This window comes from Hemiscyllium ocellatum, chromosome 13 (assembly GCF_020745735.1).
Source record: "Hemiscyllium ocellatum isolate sHemOce1 chromosome 13, sHemOce1.pat.X.cur, whole genome shotgun sequence".
Taxonomy (NCBI): Eukaryota; Metazoa; Chordata; class Chondrichthyes; order Orectolobiformes; family Hemiscylliidae; genus Hemiscyllium; species Hemiscyllium ocellatum.
Window position 1 is genome coordinate 15185628 of NC_083413.1, and position 25056 is coordinate 15210683.

General features: G+C 43.4%; 1 protein-coding gene and 1 long non-coding RNA gene across 3 annotated transcripts in view; one reads left to right on the forward strand and one right to left on the reverse strand.

Moving 5' to 3' along the window:
- LOC132821786 (uncharacterized) overlaps positions 1-25056 on the reverse strand; it is a 97681-nt gene that overhangs the window by 43190 nt on the left and 29435 nt on the right. The window contains exons 1-2 of one of the 2 annotated variants that reach the window (XR_009645354.1): positions 9598-9866; positions 9141-9240 (exon numbers count right to left, since the gene is read on the reverse strand). This is a non-coding gene — a long non-coding RNA (uncharacterized LOC132821786). Of the gene's footprint in view, positions 1-9140; positions 9241-9597; positions 9867-25056 lie in introns of those variants that run through there. The other variant, XR_009645353.1, reaches the window with a different exon arrangement.
- The window catches only part of aadac (arylacetamide deacetylase), a 64183-nt gene continuing 50940 nt past the window's right edge, over positions 11814-25056 (forward strand). Inside the window, exon 1 of the mRNA XM_060834564.1 lies at positions 11814-12044. Within this exon, the coding sequence (XP_060690547.1) occupies positions 11907-12044 (138 nt within the window). The 5' untranslated portion in view covers positions 11814-11906. The remainder of the gene's footprint in view (positions 12045-25056) is intronic.

The window sequence follows — 25056 nt, forward strand, 5'->3', positions numbered from 1 at the left end:
ATCATCTGCAAATTGTGAAATTGTGTCCCGAGTCATAGAGATGTACAGCATGGAAACAGACCCTTCAGTCCAACTCATCCATGCCAACCAGATATCCTAACCTCATTTAGTCCCATTTGCCAGCACTTGGCCCATATCCCTCTTAACCCTTCCTATTCTTATCCATCCAAATGCATTTTAAATGTTGAAATTGTACCAGCCTCCACCACTTCCTCAGGCAGTTCACTCCACACACACACACCACCCTCTGCATGAAAACATTGCCTCTTAGGTGCCTTTTAAATCTTTCCCCTCTCACCCTAAACCTATGCCCTCTAGTTCTGAACACACTCATCCCAGAGAAAGGACCTTGTCTATTTACCCCATCCATGCCCCTCATGATTTTATAAACCTCTACAAGTTACTCCTCAGCCTCTAATGCTCCAGGGAAAACAACCACAGCCGATTCAGTGTCTCCCTATAACTCAAATCTTCAAGTATGTGGTGGTCAGAAAAAAAGGTTTGATTTCAGCAATCACAAGACTGAAGTTGAATTATGACTGAAGAATTGCATTATATAATTCAGGGTGACATACCGATATCTTGGTAATGCCGGACGGTGCAGTTCATATATGGAGAAAGTGAGGACTACAGATGCTGGTGATCAGAGTCGAGAGTGTGGTGCTGGAAAAGCACAGCGGGTCAGGCAGCATCTGAGGAGCAGGAGAATCGACGTTTGAGGCATAAACCTTTCATTAGGAGTGCAGTTCATGATGCCAACACTCTGATAACTCAAAGGTCTGGAGCTAATTCTCTCGAGACACAGGTTCAAATCCTACCATTGCAGCTGGTGAAGTTTAAATTCAAACAATAAAAAAATGCATTTAAAAGCGTGTCTTTATTCATTGTAATGCCATGAAACTAATGTACTATCAATTATTGCAATAGTCATTTTGTTTAATAACAGCCTTTATAGAGGGAATCTACCAACCTTAGCGGGACCTACATGTCACTCCAGATCCACAGCAATATGGCACTCTTAATTGACCTCTGACATCGCCCGAGCAGAGCAATTCAGAATTGGAAACAAGTGATGCCTTTACCAGTGATGTCCATATCACAAGAAAGATAAAAGATATAAATACCTTCAAAAATTTATTGAAATGTTGATTATATTTATGTCAAATTTGACAGAAAATTTGTAACCCAGAAGGTGCCCTATGCTAGAATTTATGTTCCACATAACCCTCCTCCCATCAAGCCTTCACCTAGCAGCATATTCTACAATTCTTTAATCCCTCATGCACTTGACGTCCCCGAAAATACATTTACATTAATAAGTTTAACTCAAGCTCCACATTCTTATTACTTGCCAGTAAAGATAATTCTCCTGGTTTTCTTATTGATGACTGTTTCAAATATATGTTGTGAAAATGCACATTTGTGGATCGGACCATTGATTTAATGACTGATGAGTGACTAATTGTTTTAATTTCATTAGTGGGAGGGAGGTGATTTACTGCTGATGGTTTCTTTGAATCTGCCACTTCTCAATTTCCATTCCAACTGACCTGGCAAATGTTTTAACCAAAAAAGACAGAAGAAAGAAAGTTAGAAAAGAAAGTGTGACAGGCAACAGCCGATACCTTCCCTGGCACTCACATTCCTTAAAAAGTGGAAGCACACATGAAATATTATAATATTCAAGGCTGTGGGAAGAGGGATTAGTATCAAAATGTCAGCACAGACTTAATGGGCTGAAGGGCCTCTTCTGTGCTGCATGACACTTAGAGTGTACATTTTCTGGGATGTAAGCTCCATTAACACAATAGATATAAAATAGGGAGAGGTGAAGCATTAGAACCACAGATACTGAAGCAATCTGTGTCCAAGTGTAACAAGACCAGAACTGCATTCAGGCTTGAGCTGATAAGTGGCAAGTAATGTTTCAGTTCCAGGCAAAGATCAGCTCTAACAAGAAAGAATCAACCTGAATCTACTTGACATTCAGTGGCGTTACCATTGCTCAATCAGCAACTGCAATTACCCTGCAGGTTACCAATGACCAGACCCACTACATGTTTACTGTGATTACCGCAGCAGGAGCGAGGCTGGGAATTTCCTGACTTCTCAACACATGTCTACTATCTACCAGGCACAAGTCAAGAATGTGATGGAATAATCTCAACTTACCTAGGTAGGTGCAGTCCCAACAACATTTAGTACATTTGCAGGTGACGCCAAAATTGGAGATGCAGTGAACAGTGAAGTCGATTACTTCAGAGTACAAAAGGATCTGTTTCCGTGCGGTTCAACTCTAAGACCATTAGGGTGAGATAGTCCTCTTGCCTGACATACAACACTTAACATTTACTGTCATCACCACCTACACAGGCTGGAAGCCGAGTGTACTATGTACAAGATACATTGCAGCAATTCATCAAAGCTATTTAGATAACACCTTCCAAATCTGTGAACACTTCCATCTGAAAAGAAATGGGTGCAGGCGTACACTACCAAATGCTCCTTCACCTCCAAGCCTCACACCATCCTGACTTTGAAGTAAATGTTTGTTCCTTAAGTGGAGCTGGATCATAATCTTGGAACTCCCTCATGCAAACACTATGGGTGCCCCTACGCCACATGTGCTGCTCAAGAAAGCAGTGCACAGTCACCTCAAAAGGAATTCAGGATGGGCAATAAATTCTGGACAAACCTGTTATGCCCCATGAAAGAGTTGTTAAAAATCACTGAAATGTACTCTGCAATGGACATGATTAGCACAGGGTTATTCATTTGTAAGATTTGCTTTGTTTCTGAGCAAGTGGAGAAATGGGTGTCATCATCAGGTAGCAATCTCAATGATGGAAGCTGAATTCCTCAGCAAAAATATTTGTGAACCTTCAGCTGAGAACATTCAGTAACACATTTGGATCTGACCAAAATTTTCAAGCAAATTCATGCTCACAGGCTTAAATTCAAGGATATTAGCATGGATAGAAGACTGGCTAACTAATAGAAGACAGGCGAATTGAAGAGTCTATCAACAAACACATTGACTTGGACTCCATTTACCACCCCCTAAGAAAAAGAACAGGAAATTATATCACCATAGCACTTGACATCACCAAGTCAAAGAAACCCAAACATATGTATAAAAAGCAGGAATCATCAACTGTGCTTCGTTCGGAGGCTCACTGAAGATGTTACCTAGTATGGTAATGAAACGTCTGAAAATGAATCTTTCAGCTCAGCGAGCAAACCTACATCCAGAAGGCAGAATATTGAAATGAGAGGGACATTTTCAAGTGGCAAGCTGTAACTAGTGGTGTGACACAGGTTTCAGTGCTGGGGCCACAATTATTAACAATATATATTCATGGCAAAGATGAGGAAGTCAATGATCTGTGGACAAGTTTGGGGAATGACACAGAAATAGGTAGGAAGTAAAGTAGTGAGAATAACAGAGTCTGCTGAAGGCTATAGATAGTGGGCAAAATAAATCGGCAAAGATTTGGCAAATGGAATATGACGTTTGAAAATGTGAGGTCCTGCACTTTGGCAGGATGAATATCGTTTAAATGAAGAAAGACTGCAGACAGCTAGTGAATAAAGGGATTTGCATGCCCTTGACCATGAATCACAAAAAGCTAGCATCTGAGTTCAGCAGGTAATCAGGAAGGCAAATGGAATGTTAGCCTTTATTCAAATGGGAATGAAATGTAATAGTGGAGGTTTTGTTTAAATATACAAGGCACTAGTCAAATCACAGCTGAAAAACTGAACAGTTTTGGTTCCCTTATCAATGGAAAGATACACTAGCATTGGAGACAGCCCAGAGAAGGGTCACAAGGCTGTTATGAGACAATAAAGGATTATATTATAAGGGAGAGGTTGAGTAGGATAGGCCTGTATTCATTGGAATTTGGAAGAATACAGAAGAATTTAGAAGCATGAGAAGCAACCTTATTGAAACAGACATGTTTCTTAGGGGACTTGACAGGATAGATGCAGAAAAGTTGTTTCCCGCTGTGAGACAGTTTAGAATCAGAGAGCATAATCTCAAAAAAAATGTCACAATGTCACACATCTGAGGCAGAGCGGAGGAGGAACTTCGTCTCTCAAAGTGAATTGAATCTGTGAAATTCTTTCCCACAGAGGGCTGTAGCGCCTGGGCCATTAAATGTATTTAAGACTGAGAGAGGTAGTTTTTAAACATTAAGGGAATCAAGGGTTATGAGAAAAAGTAGTAAAGTGCAGTTGAGGATTGTTAGATCAGCGATGATCTCATTGAATGGTGGAGCAGACTCGATGGGCTGAAGACCCTACTTCTGTGTGAATGGTCTAACAGACACCACATTAGTGTGAACTCACACTCAAGTGCAATATTAAAAAAAAGCTGGAACTCAATTTGGAGGCAATAACAGCAAGCCAACTGCAAGTCATCTGTTCCTGTCTGTGATATTTCATTAAAACTAGTCATGATGTGTCACACCTCAGACCTGTTTTGCTTGCCCCAGATCCTGATAGACCAGTTGATTATTATAGCAACCACAGTATTTTGTTTCTGCAAACTATTTGTATTTGGCAAGTCTGCACCTGTAATAATGAATGCTGTCAGGTGTACAGAAAAGACAAATTACTGTGAGCTGTCATTTCACGATTAAGCCGCTCTCCAACCTAGAAAAGCCTCACAAAATAAACAATATATTCCTGCAATGCTGTGTTAAATTCGTAGTGCACCTTAGTAATGAATCCTGTGCTAATTCTGGTCCTTTTTGGGAATGTTCTGACTTTCAGCCAGGGAATCAGAAGTTGTGTCGGTTGTGGTTTCTGACATTGAATTAAAATTCAGCTAGACCTTGGATCCTGCTGCAGTATGCATAACTTGGAAATAAATTACAAATGTAATGGCTCGGAGTTATGCTGAAATTGAATGTGGAGAGAGATAATTGAATACAGTGTTCCAGGAATTGATAGCATGATCCCTACATTTTCTCATAACCGTGCAAACTGCTCAAGTTCAAGCCTTTCATTGGCAATGTAAATGTAGTGTCAACAACAGCTTGCATTTATATAGTGCCTTTAACCCAGTGAAACGTCCCAAGGCGCTTTACACGAGTGTTATCAAAGAAGATTTGACATTAAGTGTTAGGAAACATTAGGGACAGTTGCCAATACAACTGAACACAGTATTAATATTGCATTTATCTCGCACCACACCAATTTCAGTTGGGAGGTCATCAATATTGGAAATTGTGAAGTTTCAGCCATATAGTTTTTGAAAACAGTCCCAATATTTTCATCTGATCAATTAGTGAAATAACTCCATAGAGGCTGATACCCTGTCACCAAGTCACCTTTCATTTACAAAAAAACTGTCCTTGAGGACAGAGTCAGACATCAGGGTCAGTATCCCTGACACTCAACCTTTTAAAGTCAGTCAGGGCTCCCTGATCGGACCAGATTAACAGCCTGATTGGGGAACTCATACTCTATATTGGGAGAAAGTGAGGACTGCAGGTGCTGGAGATCAGGGTCAAAAACTGGTGCTGGAAAAGCACAGCCGGTCAGTCGGTATCTGAGGAGCAGGAAAGTTGCGTTTCGAACATGGGCTCTTCATCAGGAAGATGCCCCCCCCACCCCCTACCAAGGGGGCTAAGAGATAAATGGGAGGGGGGTGGGGCTGGGGGAAAGTAGCTGGGAATGCAATAGGTAGATGATGCTGGGAGGCGATGGTGATAGGTTGGAACAGAGGATGGAGCGGATAGGTGGGAAGGAAGATTGATAGGTGGGACAGTTCAAGAGGGTGGTGCTGAGAGACAGGACGCCAATTTGCAGAATGTTTCAGAGAACATTTCTGGGACACATGCGTGAAAGAACCCCACCGCCCTTTGGCCGAACACTTCAACTCCCTCTCCCATTCCTCCAAGGACATGCAAATCCTGGGCCTCCTCCACCGCCAAATTCTAATCACCTGACAACTGAAGGAAGAACATCTCATTTTCTGTCCTGGGACCCTCCAACCACATGGGATTTCACTCGTTTCCTCATTTGCGCTCCCCCCACCTTATCCCAGATCCAACCCCCCAACTTAGCGGCATCTTGAATGGTTCTACCTACCCGTCTTCCTTCCCACCTATCCGCTCCATCCTATCACCGTCACCACCCACCTCAATCTATCACATTCCCAGCTACCTTCACCCCAGTCCCACCCCACTCCCATTTATCTCAGTCCCCTTGGGACCCCCACATTCCTGAAGAACATATGCTCGAAACGTTGAATCTCCTGCTCCTTGGATGTTGCCTGACCTGCTGTGCTTTTCCAGCACCACACTTGATCCATACTCTTTTTCCAGCTGGGGCTAACTTCATTACAATCACTACAATTAGAGCAATCAGCATAATGATGTTTGATTGCTTGCCTGTTTCGATTTGGTATTTAAAGGGACATTGCAAGGCCAGAAAAGAAAATGTTAAAAAACAGTTGAAAGAAAGCCAACGGCTTCACAAATAGCAGGCTAATGGGCAATTTTTGTTTCTTCGTGATATTCAGGCTGTAGGCCATAAGTGCCCCATGGGCTGAAATCATGGGCACAGAGCTGGAACTGGCTATGGTGATGTGCAGCAGGAATATGGATATAGTGCTGCAAAAGGTTTCATGATCTGATCAGGACCAGGAATCGTGAGGGGCTTGACATACCCAAGTTCGAACCTCTGACTCTGGCTTCCCCAGCCTGTACCTCACTTGCTACATCAACAGGTACACCCATTCCTCTTTCTCAGGCTACCTCCTCATACTCCATCTGACCCCAAAGCCATTCACTCCAACCCTCAGTTTATTGCAGTATCCCTCACTATGATCCCCTGCTGATATTGTATTTCCAGCCTTTGAGAAGACAGAACACGGCGAGCCTGAAAATTGGAGGTAGCCCACCAGTCACCAGTACAACGACATCTCTGCATCAGGAGGCACTGGAGAGATCAGCTGGCTTTCTGCATTGGTGTGGAGAGATGGTGGTGGGGTCCCATCCTCCAATTACGTGGCGACACAATGAAACATATACACCATTACACTGCAGACAGCATTCCTCCATGCTGTTCTGATATTGGCTGAAAAGTGGTGCTCTGGGGAATGATGATTCAGACCTCTCATGAGCAATTCTAATCTGTATCTGTCAGCTGCCATAGGCCTTTCAGGTTGGGGTGCAGCACAAAGTTGAAGACTCCTGAGAAGAGGTTCCTCATTGTGAGGAGGCATCATCTCGAGTATCTCCACCAGTTCATATCCATACACTCTGGATTAGGGGCTTCTGGTCTGGTAACATGTCAATGGTTACATGTTTCTTAAATTCTCTTTTTTCTAATAATAAAAAAAGAACTGTAACACACTGGCTATGGCCAGCCAGCTCAGAGTCAGTCCCCCAAACTGAGGAGATTCTAAATTCCCTATTTACTATTTTCCTTTCTCACCTTCCGGACACCTCTCAGACAACCCGCCCCAGTACCTGCCCAGGGTGACAGCGCAGAGGAAGGCCTACCCACCTTCTGGCTCTCAGTCTGCCCCTACATACCATCCAGCCTGTGAACTGCCCTGACATACCTTCCAGCCATCTCTAGAACAGCCCATCCCAATTATCCCTTCTTGAGACAACTGCGCTCAGAATGGCCTACCCACCTTCCGGCTTTTGGGGCGACTGGAATCGAAGTGGGCTACCCATCTTCCAGCTTTCAGGGCAGCCTACCCACCTTCTGGTAGGCAGAATGGCCTACCCACCCTCCAGCCTCAGTGTGACAGCTTTCAGGCTGATCTATGAGCTTGACAGCTCACAGTGAGGCCTGCAGGCCCAGGGACATATAAGACAGTGCAGGAGGTAAACCCAACAAACAGCAAGTCAAAGTCAATTATTAACAAACAAAGTTCCTTCTGGTACGCAGTCCATTCCCATAAACAATTCACTTTAAAATGTGGAGTCCATTCCCAGGAATGGAGTCTACCGCAGTATGCAGAGTGCATTGTCATAAATAGAGTCCACAACTGAAGGTGGCAAATGCACCATGGCACACAGAGGTGTTCAGTCTTCATACAGGCCTGGTCTATCCACAGAGAACCAGGCCCACTCACCGGGACACAATTCATTGTGAAAGGTGCAGTTAACTCACAAGGCAGGGGCCCCCTCCAGGATGCAGCAAATGCTCACCTCCCAGAGCACAGCTGTTCAGTCTTTACAGAGGCCTAGTCCATTCAGAGGGCCAGGCCTACCCAGAGGAACAATTCACCTGGATAGGTGCATTTTAATCACAGGGGCTCAGTCTAAACACCAAAAAAGTGAAAACACATGCACAAAAGAAAGATAACCAGAGTGCAAAGACTAAGCCCTGCCACAAAATCAGTATGGTCCTTCACTCAAGGTTAAAGAAAACGGTAACACATGGGCTATAACCAGCCAGTTCCCTAATGAGGGCTGAATTACATCAGTAACATATTGACTGTGTGGATCAGCCAGTTCAGGAAGCAGGGTTCCCCCAAGAAACAAACCGTACACACTGGCTGTAGCCAGCCAGCTCAGAGTTAGTCCACTGAATAGAGGAGATTCTAAATCTCTTGTTTATTTCTCCCCGCTGTTTTTTTTTTAATCAATCAATACAGTTTATAAAACAGTTAACATTTTACAAGAGAGAGGAGCAGCAAAGCCAGGCCCCAAACCTGTCCATTCAACCAGTTTTCACGGAAATGAGGACAGACCTCAAATCCCACTTTGTCATCACAAAGCAATAACAAATACAAAGACAGTCCAATTAGATTTTAAAAAGTGCATAGAATACAGACAGCCCCACCCCTCCAGCAACCCAGCCATCCCTCCCATCTTCCAGCCACTCTAAGGCAGCCCACCCCATGCCCTTTCCAGCTCTCGGTCCGCCCCCATGCCCCTTCTGGCCACCCACCTTAGGACAGTCTGTCCCTTTCCCTGGGACGACAGTGTGCAGGGCAGCCCACAAGCTTTCCAGATCTCAGCCTGCCCCTATGCACCTTCTGGCTCTCAGCCGCTCTGACACACCTTTTGACCACCTCTAGGACAGCCCATCCTGATTATCCCTTCTGGGGCTGACAGCACTCGAACAGCCTACCCACATTCTGGCACTCGGGGCAGCCTACTTACCTTCCGGTTCTAAGAATGGCCTAGCCACCCTCCGGTTTTCAGGGTGACAGCTTTCAGGATGACCTATGAGCCTTCCAGCTCACAGTAAGGCCTGCCAGACCTAGGGACACACAAGAAATGCAGATGATAACCCCGATAAATAAGATGCAGTCAATTACCAACAAACAGAATCCTTTCTGGTATACAGAGTCAATTATGATAAACAGTTCTCTTCAAAATGCAGAGTCCATTCCCAGGAACAGAGAGCACTCCAGTACGCAAAATGCATTGTCAGAGGTAGAATCCACAACCAAAGGCAGACTCCACTCCAGCATGCAGAGTCCACTCCTGAAGGCATCAAATACTTACCCCACAGCACACACACAAGTGTTCAGCTTCCACAGAGGCCTGGTTTATCCACAGGGAACCAGGCCTACTCACAGGGACACAGTACATTATGAAGTTGCAGGTAACTCACATGGATTTGGTCTGCTCGCAAAGGCAGAGACCACACACCCGAACGCCAGGACACAGCAAATGCTCAACTTCCAGCACACACACAGATGTTCAGTCTTTACAGAGGCCTGGTCCACCAACAAAGGGCCAGGCCTACCCACAGGAATGGTTCATCTGGACAGGTGCATTTTCCCACAGGTGCTAAGCCCAAACACCAAAAAAAATGAAAACAACACATAAAAAAGAAAGAAAACCAGAGTGTAAGAGTTAAGCCCTGCCACAGAATCAACATCATCCGTTTCTCAAAGTAAAAGAGAAAAGAGTAACACACAGGCTTAACCAGCCAATGAAACAATACTAATGAGAACTGAATCACAGCAGAAACACATTGACTTGTAAATCAGGCAGTTCAGAAATCAGTCCTCAATAAAAACAGGAATGTCAGGTAACAAACTGGCTATATGATTCATGCAGTTCAGGAATCAGGTTTCTCCCAAAAACAAACAGAAACCAATAGCAGCAGTAACACACTGACTGCGGTCCAGCCAGCTCAGAGTCAGGCCACAGAAAAGTGATGCTAAATCCCTTTGTTTTTAGAGTGAACAGGATGTCTGACGCTCCTGTTCTTTTTTTTCATTTCTTCCATGTCATGTGTATGCAAGTGAAAAACAGCAAGTGTGTAAATCTTTATTTATATTCCACCACCAAGAAGAAAGGAAATACCTGAGTGGCCAGTGACAAGCAGTGCACTTCTCAAAATCCCCTTTTTTTTTCTTTTCTGTTTTTTTTACAACCAATCACAATAAACAATAAAGAAGAAATAAAAAAAACTCTTCCTCCTCAATGGGAAGACACCAACAGAATCCTCTCCTTTTTTAAGACAGGACCTTTACTCCTCACTGAGCCAACCCCCTCAGAGGCAGCTCTCAGAGTGACAGGATGGCTGACACTCCTGTTCCTGTTTCCTTTTTCTTCTTTTTTCCCCTGTTTATTATTTTTTTCTTTGCCACACTATCGCCTAACTGCGGTGGCGCTTATATTTTCATCAGGACCCATGTTGTGTCTGTGCAGGTGTAAGCACAGTGAAAGACACAAAAGAAGTATAAATCCTTATTCAGCTTCCACCACCAGGTGGAACGGAAACACCCGAGTGGCCAGTGATGAGCCTTCTTAGAGGGCAATGGTGTGTGTGTGTGTGTGTGTGTGTGTGTGTGGTGAGGTGGGGGGTGGGTTAGTCGTCAGGGGGGTGGATTAATACACTCCACTTCCTGTGGTGCCCATCAATCCCCTGTTTATATTGGTCAGTCAGGCCTTCTGATTAACCCAGATTAACAACCCCAATCAAGGATCTCGTAGTCATCAAGATCCACATGGTTCCAATCACCACAGAGAACGCATCAGTCTGTTCAGTAAAATTATTACATTGCATCCCTTCGAGCAGTTCAAGTGAATTGCATCCATATGTACAGTTGATCCCTGTCAATCTTTGAAGGAGATCTCCTGGACAGGTCAGTAATATGCAATACTTTAATTGAGTCAGATGCCAGGGAGTGGATATGGAGATGCCAGTGTTGGGCTGGGGTGGACAAAGTGACACAACACCAGGCTATCATCCAACAGCTCTTTTGAAATAAATGTATTTTCCACTTCTCACCAAATTTTATTTAAAGATCTAGAACACTAACCCCCAAGTCTGTATAAATCTGCTGGGACCTTTCATAAGCCAAATCTGTTCAAAGAATGTTATTTATTTATTTCATTATAACCTGGGTGACTTCTGACTGCATCAATTGAAGCCAAGAACCATAGAGGTCATTTGAACCTTTTGAGGCGACTCCACCATCCAATATGCTCATGGCTCACCCTCTGGCTCAATGCCATCTTCCCGCTTTCTCTAAAATCTGAAAAATAAGAATCTCTTTTTGTCTTCCCCAGCCTCTCTGTGACACTGAGCTCCACGATTCTCTTGAGTTGAAGACGTTGTTCCCGGTATCTGAGGGACCCTGGATTAGATTGGCTAAAGCCGCTGCTAAAAAAAAGTATCACGACTGACCATGTAAAAGCAGCTGCCTTTAAAGTGCCCGGAGATTGACAGTGGATCCCAGCAGAAGATCAGATAAGCAGCAAGGAACCAACCGCTTCTCCTTGGGGTCAGAACAATGTTTTGAATCAAGCAATCAGCTGATGACAGCACGTGTTGCCATATCTATTTAGCAACGCTGTGGAAAGTTTGGCACGTCCTTGCCGCAGCTCGGTGACAGATTGAGCGCTGATCCGTGGTAAATTCCGGTTGATCGAGAGGTTGCACGGAGACTCCCGCCGCTCCTGGCCATGGGGGGCAAGCTGGTCGCGATCGCCTTGAGCAGCGCGCTGCTCGCCCACTACATCTACACCCCTCTCCCGGAGGCACTGGGCGAGAGGTGGAAGTTGATGCTGGTCGATGCTTGCTTCCGAAGTTTGGGACACCTGGTATGTGCCACTATTGACAAATGTCTCTGCAGCTATGACTTGCTCCTTGTAGCCTTTCCCTGATGCACTGGGTCCCTGTACCCTAGATAAAGTTTTCAGAAGGTGATAGCTCTCGACAGAACCTAAAGAAAAACGTGATGTGGTGTAAAATGATCAGAAATTTTGGGGGGTGGGAGGGCGAATTTGCTTAAAATATGCCCCACGGAAATTAGAAATAGTTTGCCCTAATACCTTTTTTAAAATAAACTCTCACAGCTGATGCCCAAGGACAATGTTAGTATCTCTTGTTTGCAACCTTCCCCTCGTTAGAAATTAGTAAAACGTTCCTTTTTAATCTTTATGTGAATGGCAATGCAAAGACAGTTTTCGTTTTATTTTCCGCAATGGAATGGGATTTGAATAGCCAGGAATTTAGCCGGGTGGTGTGATTTTTGTTTTGATATGAGCTTAAAATAGCATATGTGTGTAGATGACAGAAATAATAAGAAATAAGCACTTAATGTGTCCAAGATTTGTCAGCCACCTTCAGGGATGTGTTAACCTCAAATGTGTTCATGCCTGCATTTAATTAATTGAAAACGCCCTCAAGACGTCAGCTTGTCTCTGATTTGAGAATTCCCACGGCGTGAAAACAGACCATTCGGCCCATAGCCTTCATACCAACACTCCAACCAGCATCCTGCCTGCACCCACTCCCTTACCTGTGTAACCCTGCATTTTCCATCCCTAATCCGCTAGCCTGCACAACCCTGGACACAATGGGCAACTTGGCATGGCCAGTCCATCTAACCCACACATTTTTGGACTGGAGGAGCAAAGCCACACAGACACTGGGAGAACATGCAAACTCCACGGAGTTGCCCCAGGCTGGAATCAAACCCAGGTCTCTGGTGCCGGTAGGCAGTTGTGCTAACCACTGAGTCTATGAACATTCCCAAATTCCTCTCCTATCCAGAATAGTTCGGTAATTTGATGTGACAGTCTGAAAGGATTCGCATTTTAGCCTAAGCTGTTACTGTTTTAGATTAGAGTGGTGCTGGAAAAGCACAGTAGTTCAGTCACCATCCAATGCTACCTGTGTTTTTCCAGCACCACTCCAATCTAGAGTTTGGTTTCCAGCATCTGCAGTCATTGTTTTTACCCTGCTAATCTTTTATAACTACTAATCTGATCCCTTCCTCCCTATTCCCCTGCCTTGCTCCAAAAGCACCTTTTCCATAATTCTGGCACCACCCTAGATGACAAAAGTCATATTTAAGCTTCTTGCAACCACATATAATTGAGACTTTCTATAAATTCAGAACAGTCACGACTCCCTTGGTAGTTTTCTTGCCTTCAAGTTGGACATCCACACCATCAGAAAAATCAAGACCTACAGTCTCAATACAGTACTGACAGAGTGCTGCATGGTCTTACCTTATGGATGATTATATGTGCATGAGAACCACCTCCTACAAGTTCCCCTCTAAGTCTCGTGCAATCCCAGCTTGCAACTGTATTCCTGTCCCCTCACAACCACTGGGTCAAATTCCAGAGCAACACTTTCCCAACAGCATTGTGGGTGTATCTACATACACCATGTTGATTATAGCTGTTGAAGTGGTTCACCAATGTTTTCTTAAGGGCAGTTAAAGATGGGCAATATGTATAGGCTGAGTTAGCAATGTCTACATCCCATGGATAGATTATAAGCAAAACCCTCTCAGGTGGTTTTTTAAAAAAAGTTTGTTGTTTTGAATGAGGAGAGGGGAATCCTCCTTGGTGTCCTGGTCAATACTTATCCCTCAATCAACATCACATGATCTGGTCATTGTCACATTGCTAACAATGGGAACTTGCTGCACACAAATTGGCTGCCATGTATTCCACATTACAACAGTGAGTCCCAGTAAAACACCCTGTGTTCGTGAAATATGATGTATAAATGCAAGCCTTTCTTCACTACTCAGCTTTGCAATACATTCAGAATATAGTACGGTTATCACTGTGACTAACTGGTTAGCATGACCTTCATTCTAAAGGCAGAAAGCGCTCGAGAAGCTCAGCAGGACTGACACCATCTTTTGTGGGGAAAGAAAGAGTTAACATTTTGAGTCTATGGCAAAGTATTGCAAACAACAATGAGGATGTTGACTGGTTAGTCAGTTGCTGATGTTGGTTCAGAGACGTGATGACATAGGTTACACACTCCACATTTTGGAGGGAGGCTTGAACCTGTGACCTCCTGACTCCGTGGGCAAGAGTCGGACTGTTGATCCCCATAAAGTGATTACAAAGGCATGTTGAAAGCAGTCCAATGCATTTTTACACTGGTACAGTGGGGATCAAATTACAGCATTCACAAATCAAAGACCCAACAAAGTAGAGGTTGGCACTTGTGTTCAAAGACTCATGACTTCCAGAGAATCTGCCTCGAAATGGTGGCAACATTATGTTTGCATATAAGAAAAGAGCTAAATGATTTGTAGCAAACTGCTTTCCCTTTTGAATGTTGGAAGGTTTCCCTTCACATGGATTGAGTTTAGATTCTTCCAAAAGCCCAGACAAGTAATACTTAAAAGGGCAACAACAATGTGCATTTAGTGTTTTTGAGAATATAACAATGAAAATTCCTAAACACACACTGACACAAATAAGAATAACATCAAGCTAGAGGTATTAAGAAAGTGAGATAAGTTTTAAGGAATGTGAAGCAGTGAAGATAAAGCAAGGGAGTGGTATTTTTAAAAATCATCCCACGGATATTGGAAGGCCAGCAGTTTTGACCCATCACTAGTTGAACTCACTAATGGTTTGGAGACGCTGGTGTTGGACTGTGTTGTACAAAGTTAAAAATCACACAACACTAGGTTATAGTCCAACAGGTTTATTTGGAATCACTAGCTATCAGAGCGCTGCACCTTCATCAGGTGATTGTCACTTGGTGAAGGAGCAGTGTTCCGAATACTAGTGCTTCCAAATAAACCTGTTGGACTATAACCTGGTGTTGTGATTTTTAAGTTTTGTCCTCACTAAGGCAGTGGTCAGCTGTCTTCTTCAACCATCACAGGTTTTGGGTGTAGGAACAATCAGTGCTGTTAGCTGATTGCCCACTGATAGCGAAGGGGTGAGGTTGGGGGGCATTGATAGATTTCCAAGTCAGGAAGGTGGTGGCTTGGAGGGGAGCTGGTAGGTAGCATTTATTTCCTCGCATCAAGGAAGGAGAGATTGTGGGTTTGGAAGGTGTCATTGAAAGAGCTATAGTGAGTTTGTGCACTAGTACATGAACTTGCATGCAGTACACACTACAAATATAGTTGCTGGTGGTGGGAGGAGTGACTGTTTTAGGATGACATTGATTGTCAAGGGGGAGATGTTTAGACCATTTCTTGTTAAAGATGGCGACTGGGCGCCTCCTAGCAGAGCGCTTTCGGGAACATCTCCGGGACACCCGCACCAATCAACCACACCGCCCCGTGGCCCAACATTTCAATTCCCCCTCCCACTCTGCCAAGGACATGGAGGTCTTGGGCCTCCTTCACCGCTGCTCCCTCACCACCAGATGCCTGGAGGAAGAACGCCTCATCTTCCACCTCGGAACACTTCAACCCCAAGGCATCAATGTGGACTTCAACAGTTTCCTCATTTTCCCCTTCCCCCACCTCACCCTAGTTCCAAACTTCCAGCTCAGCACTGTCCCCATGACTTGTCTGGACTTGTCCTACCTGCCTATCTCCTTTTCCACCTATCCACTTCACCCTCTCCTCCCTGACCTGTCACCTTCATCCCCTCCCCCACTCACCTATTACTCTATGCTACTTTCTCCCCACCCCCACCCTCCTCTAGCTTATCTCTCCACGCTTCAGACTCTCTGCCTTTATTCCTGATGAAGCGCTTTTGCCCGAAACATCGATTTTACTGCTCCTCAGATGTTGCCTGAACTGCTGTGCTCTTCCAGTGCCACTAATCCATCATCTAGCACTTGTCTGGTACAACTGTTATTGCTAATTTTTTGCTACTTCTTTCAGAGTTTTTATAGATATGACATTGGTTAGGCCACTTTTAGAATACTATTTTTAATTCTGGTCTCCCTGCTATAGGAAAGATATTATTACTCTTGAAAGGGTTCAGGAAAGATTTACAAGGATGTTACCAGGGTTGGAATGTTTGAGCTATAGGGAGAGTCTGAATAGGGTGGGACTATATTCCCTGAAGTGTCAGAGTCTGAGGGATGACTTTATAGAGGGTTATAAAATCAAAAGGGGCATGGATAGGGTGAATAGACAAGGTCACTTCCCCAGGGTAGGAGAGTTCAAAATTGGAGGGCATCGGTTAAAGGCGAGAGAGGAAAGATTTTAAAAGCGACCTGTGGAGGGGTAACGTTTTCACACTGAGGGAGGTGCCTGTATGGAATAAACTGCCAGAGGAAGTAGTGGAGGCTTGTACAATTACAACATTTTAAAAGTTATCTGGATGATCACACTAATAGGAAGGGTTTAGAGGTATATGAGCTAAATGCTGGGACTAGATTAATTTAGGATATCTGATTGGCATAGACAAGTTGGAGTGGAGAGTTTATTTCCATGCTGTTTTTCTGTGCTTTTGAGTCTATGTGGGCTGCACTGGAAAATAAACACAAGCACTTGTGACAGAAAAATGAGTGAATATCTCACATAATGGACAAAGTGGAACTGTGAATGGAGGATTGGAGCAATAGTTTGGAATGGCTGGCTGTAATGAAATGTAATATATACTTGTTCACCAGCTTTGTGCGTCAAACAATCAACAAATTCAGCTTGAATAGTTTCCCGTTAATATAAAGTGATTATTTGTAAACATTGATCCCCGACATGAAATACATCACTCTCCAATCGTAATGAACTCTGTTTTCAGTCAATTTCATGTGCATAACATGATGCAGCCAATCTGTATGACCCAATAAATGTGGCAAATTTTGATCTTGGTGCAATGTTTTTTTTTCCCAAAGGAAAGGCTGGGGTTAATGCCAAGACTCTGGAATTGTCGTTGTCTCATCAGTGCCTGGAAACTCTATGTTGTAAACAAACTGTGTGTGATAAATCATTGGGATGTAGACCAAGAAGACACATTTCTTTGCATTTTCTGAGTATTTTTGCTCCTTAGTTGCAATTATAGTAATGCGATTGAAAGGCTGCTTGACTCCGAACCAAGGATCTTTCGATCAGATAACTGCTTGCGAGATGATGTTTGGTGAACAATGAGATTGGGACAGGTGGAGGCACAAGGTCTTTCACAAAACATTCAAGAGTATGTCCACCCAAAGTTAGAAACCCATGGGAGTCTGCATCCAAGATTTCCTGAATCCCTGCAATGTGGAAGTAGGCCATTCAGTGCATTGAAGAAGAAGTGAGGACTGGAGATCAGAGTCGAGAGTGTGGTGCTGGAAAGACCCAGCCAGTCCGGCAGCGCCCCAGGAGCTGGAGAATCGACATTTCAGGCAAAATGCCTTCATCAGGAATGAGGCTTTTTGCCCGAAACATCGATTCTCCTGCTGTTGGGTTGCTGCTTGACCTGCTGGGCTCTTCCACCTCCACATTCAGTCCACACTGAACATCTGAAGAGCATCCTATCATCTGCTGTATCCCTGCGATCCCATATTTCCCATGGCCAATCCATCTAACCTGCACACCTTTGGATGGTGGTAGGGAACTGGAGCACCTGGAGGAAAAACACACTCGAGATGTGGGGAGAAAGTGCAAACTCCATACAGACAGTCGCCCAATGGTGGAATGAAACCAAGGCCCCTGGAGCTGTGAGGCAGCAGTGCTAACCACTGTGCCACCCAGTTTTCCAGAATTTAGCTTCATTAGCAGTGCTGGTGTGTTAAATTAACCATTTCATTCCACCTAGACTAGTAGAGTACTTGGAGAGGGTGCTACACTGTCAAATGCAGATGCTTTCTGTCAGATGAGACATTAAACAGAGTCCCACTTCCCCAGTACCTGAGGATCTGAAGGCAAGAACCTGTGAATACTCAAGGCTTCTGATCGGTTTCTGTTCTGTGGCTCTTGCTGACCTCCAAACAAAAGTGGAATAGAGGATACATCTGAAAACATTATTTCCAATGGAGGTGAATATTCTAAGGGATCTTCACCCATCCAGTTTGTGTTGGCAAACTTGCAGAGCGCACGGAATAATTCTTCACCATTGTGTTCAGTATAAATGTATGCTGTAGTTTTGATCCTAGCAATCTTTGCTGTGCTTCTAATGTCGTCAAAACAGTGATATGGGTTCTTTCACCTTAAGGTAAGGAAGACAGCAGAGAATGGGACTCTATTTAATGTCCCATCTGATGGACAGCATCGACATCTGACAGTGTAGCACCCACTCTAAATCCTACACTGGTCTGAATGATATAAAATGGTTAACTTAACGCACCAGTACTACTAATTGAAACTAGATCGTGGAAAACTGGTCAGTGTGCAAATCATTTTATGCACCGGTATTGATTTGGGAATTCATAGCTTGCCAACTTAACTGCTGTTTTTGAGGTTGAATTCTCAGTCAAGTTTACTTCTCATCTGACCTTTGAAATGCAGCAGATAAACAACATCAGGAGAAGGATCAATGTCATGGGTAAACCGATATGGCTTTCCAGTGCTAGAATTAGACAGAAGGATTTCATAAGATTATGATGCTAAAAACAGCACATTGCTTTAGAAGTGTATGTAAATATTGAAATCACTAGTTTTATGAAGAGGTCAATTTTCCTTTTGTTTTTGAAGGGACATCATCACTTTACATCCTAACAAGAAAGCATCATTTTATCACAAGGTGGTACAGACCAGTAATGACATTGTAGCTAAATAGCCTGTGCATCTATTGCTTGTCAAACTTGTTGTGAATCAGCTCTAGTTTTGTTTCATTTCATTTTATATTAATTAAAACAGTTTCAGCTTTGGGCTTTTGGAAATAATTTCATTCTTGCTTCTGTAGAAACTAGGATCAGGAGTGGGCCGTTCTGCCCTTTTGAGCCTTGCTCCTTCATTCAGAATGATCATGGCAGTTGCTGTATTTCAGAGTTAAAGATCACACCACACCAGGTTATAGTCCAACAGGTTTAACTGGAAGCACTAGCTTTCAGAGCACTGCTCTTTCATCGGGTGGTCTGGTGCTGTGATTTTTAACTTTGTACACTGTAGTCCAACACTGGTATCTCTGAATCATGGCTGTATTTCCATTCTACGCTCCTGCTTTCCCCCATGCCAATGAAGCTGCTAGAGTTTGAAAACTTTACCTCCTCCTTGAATATACCATGTCATGAATATATGTCTTTCAATCTCATTGGTTTTATGCTGAACCTAAAATTTGGCAGTGATTTAAATGTCTATTGGCTTTGTTATCTGTGGTCAGAGGTAGGGGTGCTTTCTTAGTTGTAGTTGGGGCCTGTAATTTTTGCTCCCCCCTTAGTTGTCCTTTGCAGTTGATAGGTTCTGTTCCCGACAGCAGAGTGCCTGGATTTGACTATTTAGAGTCAATTGTATTCGGGTAGGACAGCAATCACACAGACCCTGTTGGCAGGTTTTCTCTAACAGCTATCAACTCCACTTTTTAATCACATAATGGTGCCTTTTGTTTTAACTAATCACAGATAGAACTTGAACCCAGTTTAACAAATTCAATATTAATTATAGCAAGATTCGAACTTGTGGTCAACTTGATTATTAGTCCAGTAACAGAGTGAGTAAACTGCCATACAATACTTTCAAAATAAATTTGAGTTGCCAACAGCACATTTTTCCCTACTGTTGCTGATCCCAGGCCAAAATTTAACAGGATGACTACAATTTTACACTCACCCTGCTCAATTATGTTTTGATTTGATTCGCTGCTTCTAGAATATTGATGAAATGGACTAAAGCATTTCTTCATTCGAGCCCATTCCAAAGAATTGGACGCAAAATCTAGGCTAAACCTGCAGTGCAGTATGAAATGGCTGGTGTGTTGCTAGCAGTGTTGTTTATCAATGAGACATGAAAACAAAATTCTCTCTGACCACTCAGAATATAAAATATCGCCAGTAATATCTCAAGGAGGAAATAGGGGATTACTTTCTAAAGCAGAAGATCTGACTGTTGCCACTTTGCGGCTGTGGGGAATGTTTTCCTGTGGTTTTGTGTTATGAATAACACAGACAGACAGCGAATTCCCTTGCAGAGCTAACCTGTCAGTTTCTGTCACCATCTAATTGTCAGCATGAATGAGTACACAGTCTGAACAAAAGTTAATGAGCCAGCTCATTCAGTATGCTGCCTTCTGTTACTGCATTTGTGTATGATGTGGAAGTGCTGGTGTTGGACTGAATCAGAAGTCACACCACACCGGGTTATAGTCCACCAGGTTTATTTGAAATCACAAGCTTCAGAAGTGCTGCCCTTCTCTGGTGAAGTGATAAAGGAGCAGTGCTCCGAAAGATTGTGATTTCAAATAAACTGGATGGACTCTAACCTGGTGTCATATGACTTCTGACCTTGATTTTGCATAGTTTAACATTGTTTTAAGGAGCTTATTTACTTAACAAAGCACATTGGAAAATAGAGCAGGCCATGACTCATTGAGTCTCCTCCGCCATTCAGTAAGGTCACCTCAGCTGCAGTTTGACCTATTCTGAGATCCCCTGATTTCCCTCCTCGAATGTGAAAATCCATATCTGCTTTGATTATCAATAATGAAAGCTCTTTGGAAGGTTGTCAAGATTCATTTGAATTTGAGTGAAGGAATTTCTTCTCTGCTGGTAAATTCCCTTTTTCAGAGAGCATGATCCTTTGCTCTAGTTTCCAGTCAGGGGAAAAAGCCTAAGAAATGGATATTACATGTATCAATAAGATCACCTGTTATTTTTAACTCCAGAGAATATATGCTCATTCTGCTCAATCTCCCCTCCAGAGAAGGATCCAGGAATCAGTCCAGTGAATCTTCTGTTGCATCCCCTCTATTACATTCAACTGCAAGCAGTTTTGGTTGGCTTTACCAACCTAACCTATGGAGAATAAAACTGCATGCAGTACTTACTGAGGCCCTGTATGTATGAACATGGGAGCATTAGCCAAGTTGCAGATAGCGAGGAGGATTGTAAAAGGGTAGAGCTGGATATAGATTGCAAATTTGGGTAAAGAAATGGCAGGTGGTGTTTAAACCAGACAAATGAAAAGTTTGGAACATTAAATTCAGGGGTGAATTATGCACACGCTTTAGAAACTGAATTACAGAGGAATCTGGGCATACAGGTCCACACGTCTCTGAAAATGGCAACACAGGTAGATAACGTGGTCAGGAAGGCGTACAGCACACTTGCCTTCATCGGCTGGTGCATTGAATAGGAAAGTTGGCCTGGTTTGTTACAAAACTTTAGCTAGGCCATGTTTGGTATCTTGTGTGCAGTTCTGGTTGTCATGCTACTGCCCAAGAATATTCACACACCTTTTCCTAACCTCAACATCCCTCAGGTCTCTCTGTTTGGTGAATACTAATATAAAGTACTTGGTAAGATCTCCTCTGGCTCCACACATAGCCTTCCTCCTTCATGGATGTAGGTTTGCTCATTGAGCTGGAAGATTCTGTTTCAGACGTTTTGTCACCATACTCGGTAACATTTTCAGTGAGCCTCCAGATGAAATACTGCCGCTGTTTCCTGTTTTCTATTTATATGTTTGAGTTTCCTTGGGTTGGTGATGTCATTTCCTATGGTGATGTCATTTCCTGTTCTTTTTCTCAGGGGGTGGTAAATGGAGTTCAAGTCAATCTGTTTGTTGATAGAATTCTGGTTGGATTGCCATGCTTTGAGAAATTCTCGTGCAGGTCTGGCCAAGGACATTTCATGGCTTATTTTAGACCTCCTAACCCCCATTTGAGCTCCTTCCTGCTTTTCTGTATATTCTTCAAGGATATTGTAGAAGCAAGCTTCTGCAAATGCTGGAATCTGAACTGAAAACAGCAAACTCTGGCAATCACAGCAGGTCAGGCAGCATCCATGAAGAGAACAAACTAATGTTTGGGTCCTAAGTAACTTTTCTTCAGAGCTAAAGTGAAGTGTGATGATGATGATGATGACTTTATCTGTCTTTAGTTGCCTAGACATCAGGTATGCTCCCTTTTTGTTGACTAAGCTGAATTTCCCCATGATCCAAGGCTCCTGAATCCTACCGTTCCTGTCCTTCATTTTCACAGGACATGCCTGTCTTGAACTCTAATCGACTGGTCTTTAAAGGACTCCCACATTGTCAAATGTGAATTTACCACAAACAAGCAACATCCAATCCACATTCTCCAATGCTTGCCCAAGCCAGTTATAATTGGCCTTCCCCTAGTTTGACACCTCCATCCGAGGTCCACTCTTGCCCTTATCTATAAGTATCTGTCTGAAGATGTATAGAATTATGGTCACCATCCCCAGAATGTTTCCAATTGGAAACTTTGATCATCTGGCCAGGTTTATTTCCCAATACCAGGTCCAGTACCACCTCCTCTCTTGTTGGACTTTCCATATACTAAATCAAAAAATCCTCCTGGACATGCCTTGCAAATTGCTTCTCATGCAAACCTGCAGTATTAAGGGAGTCTAAAAGATCGATATCCTGGAATGTTAAGCTGCCAACTGTCCCTCTTTCAAACATAGTTAACCCATTTTCTCCTACTCTTTTAGCTTTTGTTATTACCTATCTACCCTAGCCTGCTATCCACAATGTCCCTTGTTTATCTAGCCCTTTCATGAATATATAGATCATGTGCACTCTTTCCACCTATCTGATCACCTTAACTGCATTTCCCCTCACCCCCTCCCCCACACACACACCTCGACCAAACTTGGGCTTCAGCATAAATAACAATCTTCCCCCTAGCAACTAACACTTCTGATGACGAGGCTCCAGACTTGAAACATTAACTCTGCTTTCTTCCCACTGATGCTGCCAGACCTGGCGTGTTTCTCTGGCAGTTCCTGTTTTTGTTTTACATCCCTTTTTGTAGCTGCTTAGTGTCTTGTAGTTGATTATTCTCACCTAGTTTTGCATCATCAATTAACTTGAATACGTTGTGCTACACTGTGGTTTTAAAAAAAACATTGCTACTTAGCAGATATGTAGACCAATAAAGAAACGTCTTGGCCAATGACCAGTGGATATGGATCATTCACTTCTGGGCAAAGATTGTTGCAAATGCTTCAGCATTATCCTTTGGATTGACTTGCTGGGCTTCCCCCACCATTGAGGAAGGGGATATGTGTGGAAGAAACCCATCCTAGTGCATTGTTTAATTGTCTACCATAATTTGATATAGCAGGACAGAGTTAAGCTTTGATCTGTTGGTTGTGGAATCGCTGAGCCCTTCTCAGTTGTAGCTTATGTTGTTTGGCACTCGAGTAATCCAGAGTTATAGCTCTGCAAGATCTGCCAGCTTTGCCTGGTGCTGTTTCTGACATGCCCAGTGTGCCATGATTTAACCCTGGGCTTGAGATAACTGTGACATGGCTGCTATGCCAGGGCATGAGGTTGCAGGTTGTGTTGGAGTGCAATTCTGTTGCTGGCGATGGCCCACAAAGCCACATGGATGCCCGTCTTGAGTTCTTTGATTAAATCTAAGTCGGTCTGATTTGGCAGAGTGATAGTGCCACAGGAAATGGTGGAGGGTGTCCTCAATGTCAAAGCAGGACTTTCCCTCTCACAGGACTGTGTGCAGTTGTCTCTTCTACCTTATCTGTCAGGGGTAGATGCATCTGCAGCAGGTCGATTAGTGAGGATGAGGTCAAGTATAATTTTCCCTCTTGTCGATTCTCTTACTGTGTGCTGCGGACCCAATCTCGCAATTGTGTCCCTTTTGAATTTGATCAACTCGATCAGTAGTGGTGCTGTCAAGCCAGTCTTGATGATGAATGTTACACTACTTCACCCCGAATATCCTCTGCTCCTTTTCACTGCCAGTGCTTCCACTAAGTGGTGCTCAACATAGAGGTACACTGATTAATCTGCTGTGTGGAGTGCTATGTGGTAATAAGCACGAGGTTTCTTTACCAATGTATGACCTGGGACCATGCAGGTTCATTGTGTCTGGAGTCAACTTTGAGGTCTTCAAGGACAACTCCCTCCCATCTGCCATCTTTAGTGGTGTTGTATGTGATATTGTCTACATGAGGATGACTGTCAGACTGTTGCTTGACCCATCAGGTTTAAGGTGAGAGGGGAAAGATTCAAACATGACTTGAGGGGCAACTTTTTCACAAAGACGGTGGTACATGTATGCCTCAAGCTGCTAAAGGAAGTGGTAGAGGCTGGTACAATTACAACACTTAAAAGGTACTTGGAGAGGTACCTGATAGGAAAGGTTGAGAGGGATATGGGCCCAGTACAGGCAAAGGCTACTCATTCACTTTAGAAAACCTCATCGACTTGGGTAAGTTGGGCTGAAGAGTTATACAGCGTGAAAACAGGCCCTATCTCTTGCCCAGCCATTTGAGAGATATGTATTGCACTGGTTAAAAACTTCAAAAGGGCCCTTCTAGCAGTGAAGAACTCATTGCTGCAGACAGTCAACTCACATTGACTTGATCCAACAACTGTTTAAAGCCATGTTGGAGTGCTTTCAACTGAGCCACACAAACTTAATAGTATGAGCATATCTGACTTTAAGATCAAATGTGATTTTGCCTAATAAGAAGCCCAACTTGCCAACATTGCATGCTTAAAGGATATTATCAGACAGCAAGATCTGCCTATCTGAATAAAGTTAAAAATCACACAACACCAGGCTATAGTCCATAGGTTTATTTGGAAGCACTAGCTTTTGGAGTGCTCGCGTTCCTTGGAATATGTAAGTCTAGACAGTGCAAGCAGCTGACTATTAAGATTCGCAAGCACATGATGAAGATGTAATAGAAAATAAGAGATGTCACTGTGAGGCACAATGAAGGTAGTTGATAATAGTCTACATTTGGAGCAGATAACAGCATTTCCATTATTCATTGTCTCTTTTACCAACGTTCTCCATTTAAGCCTTTTATAAT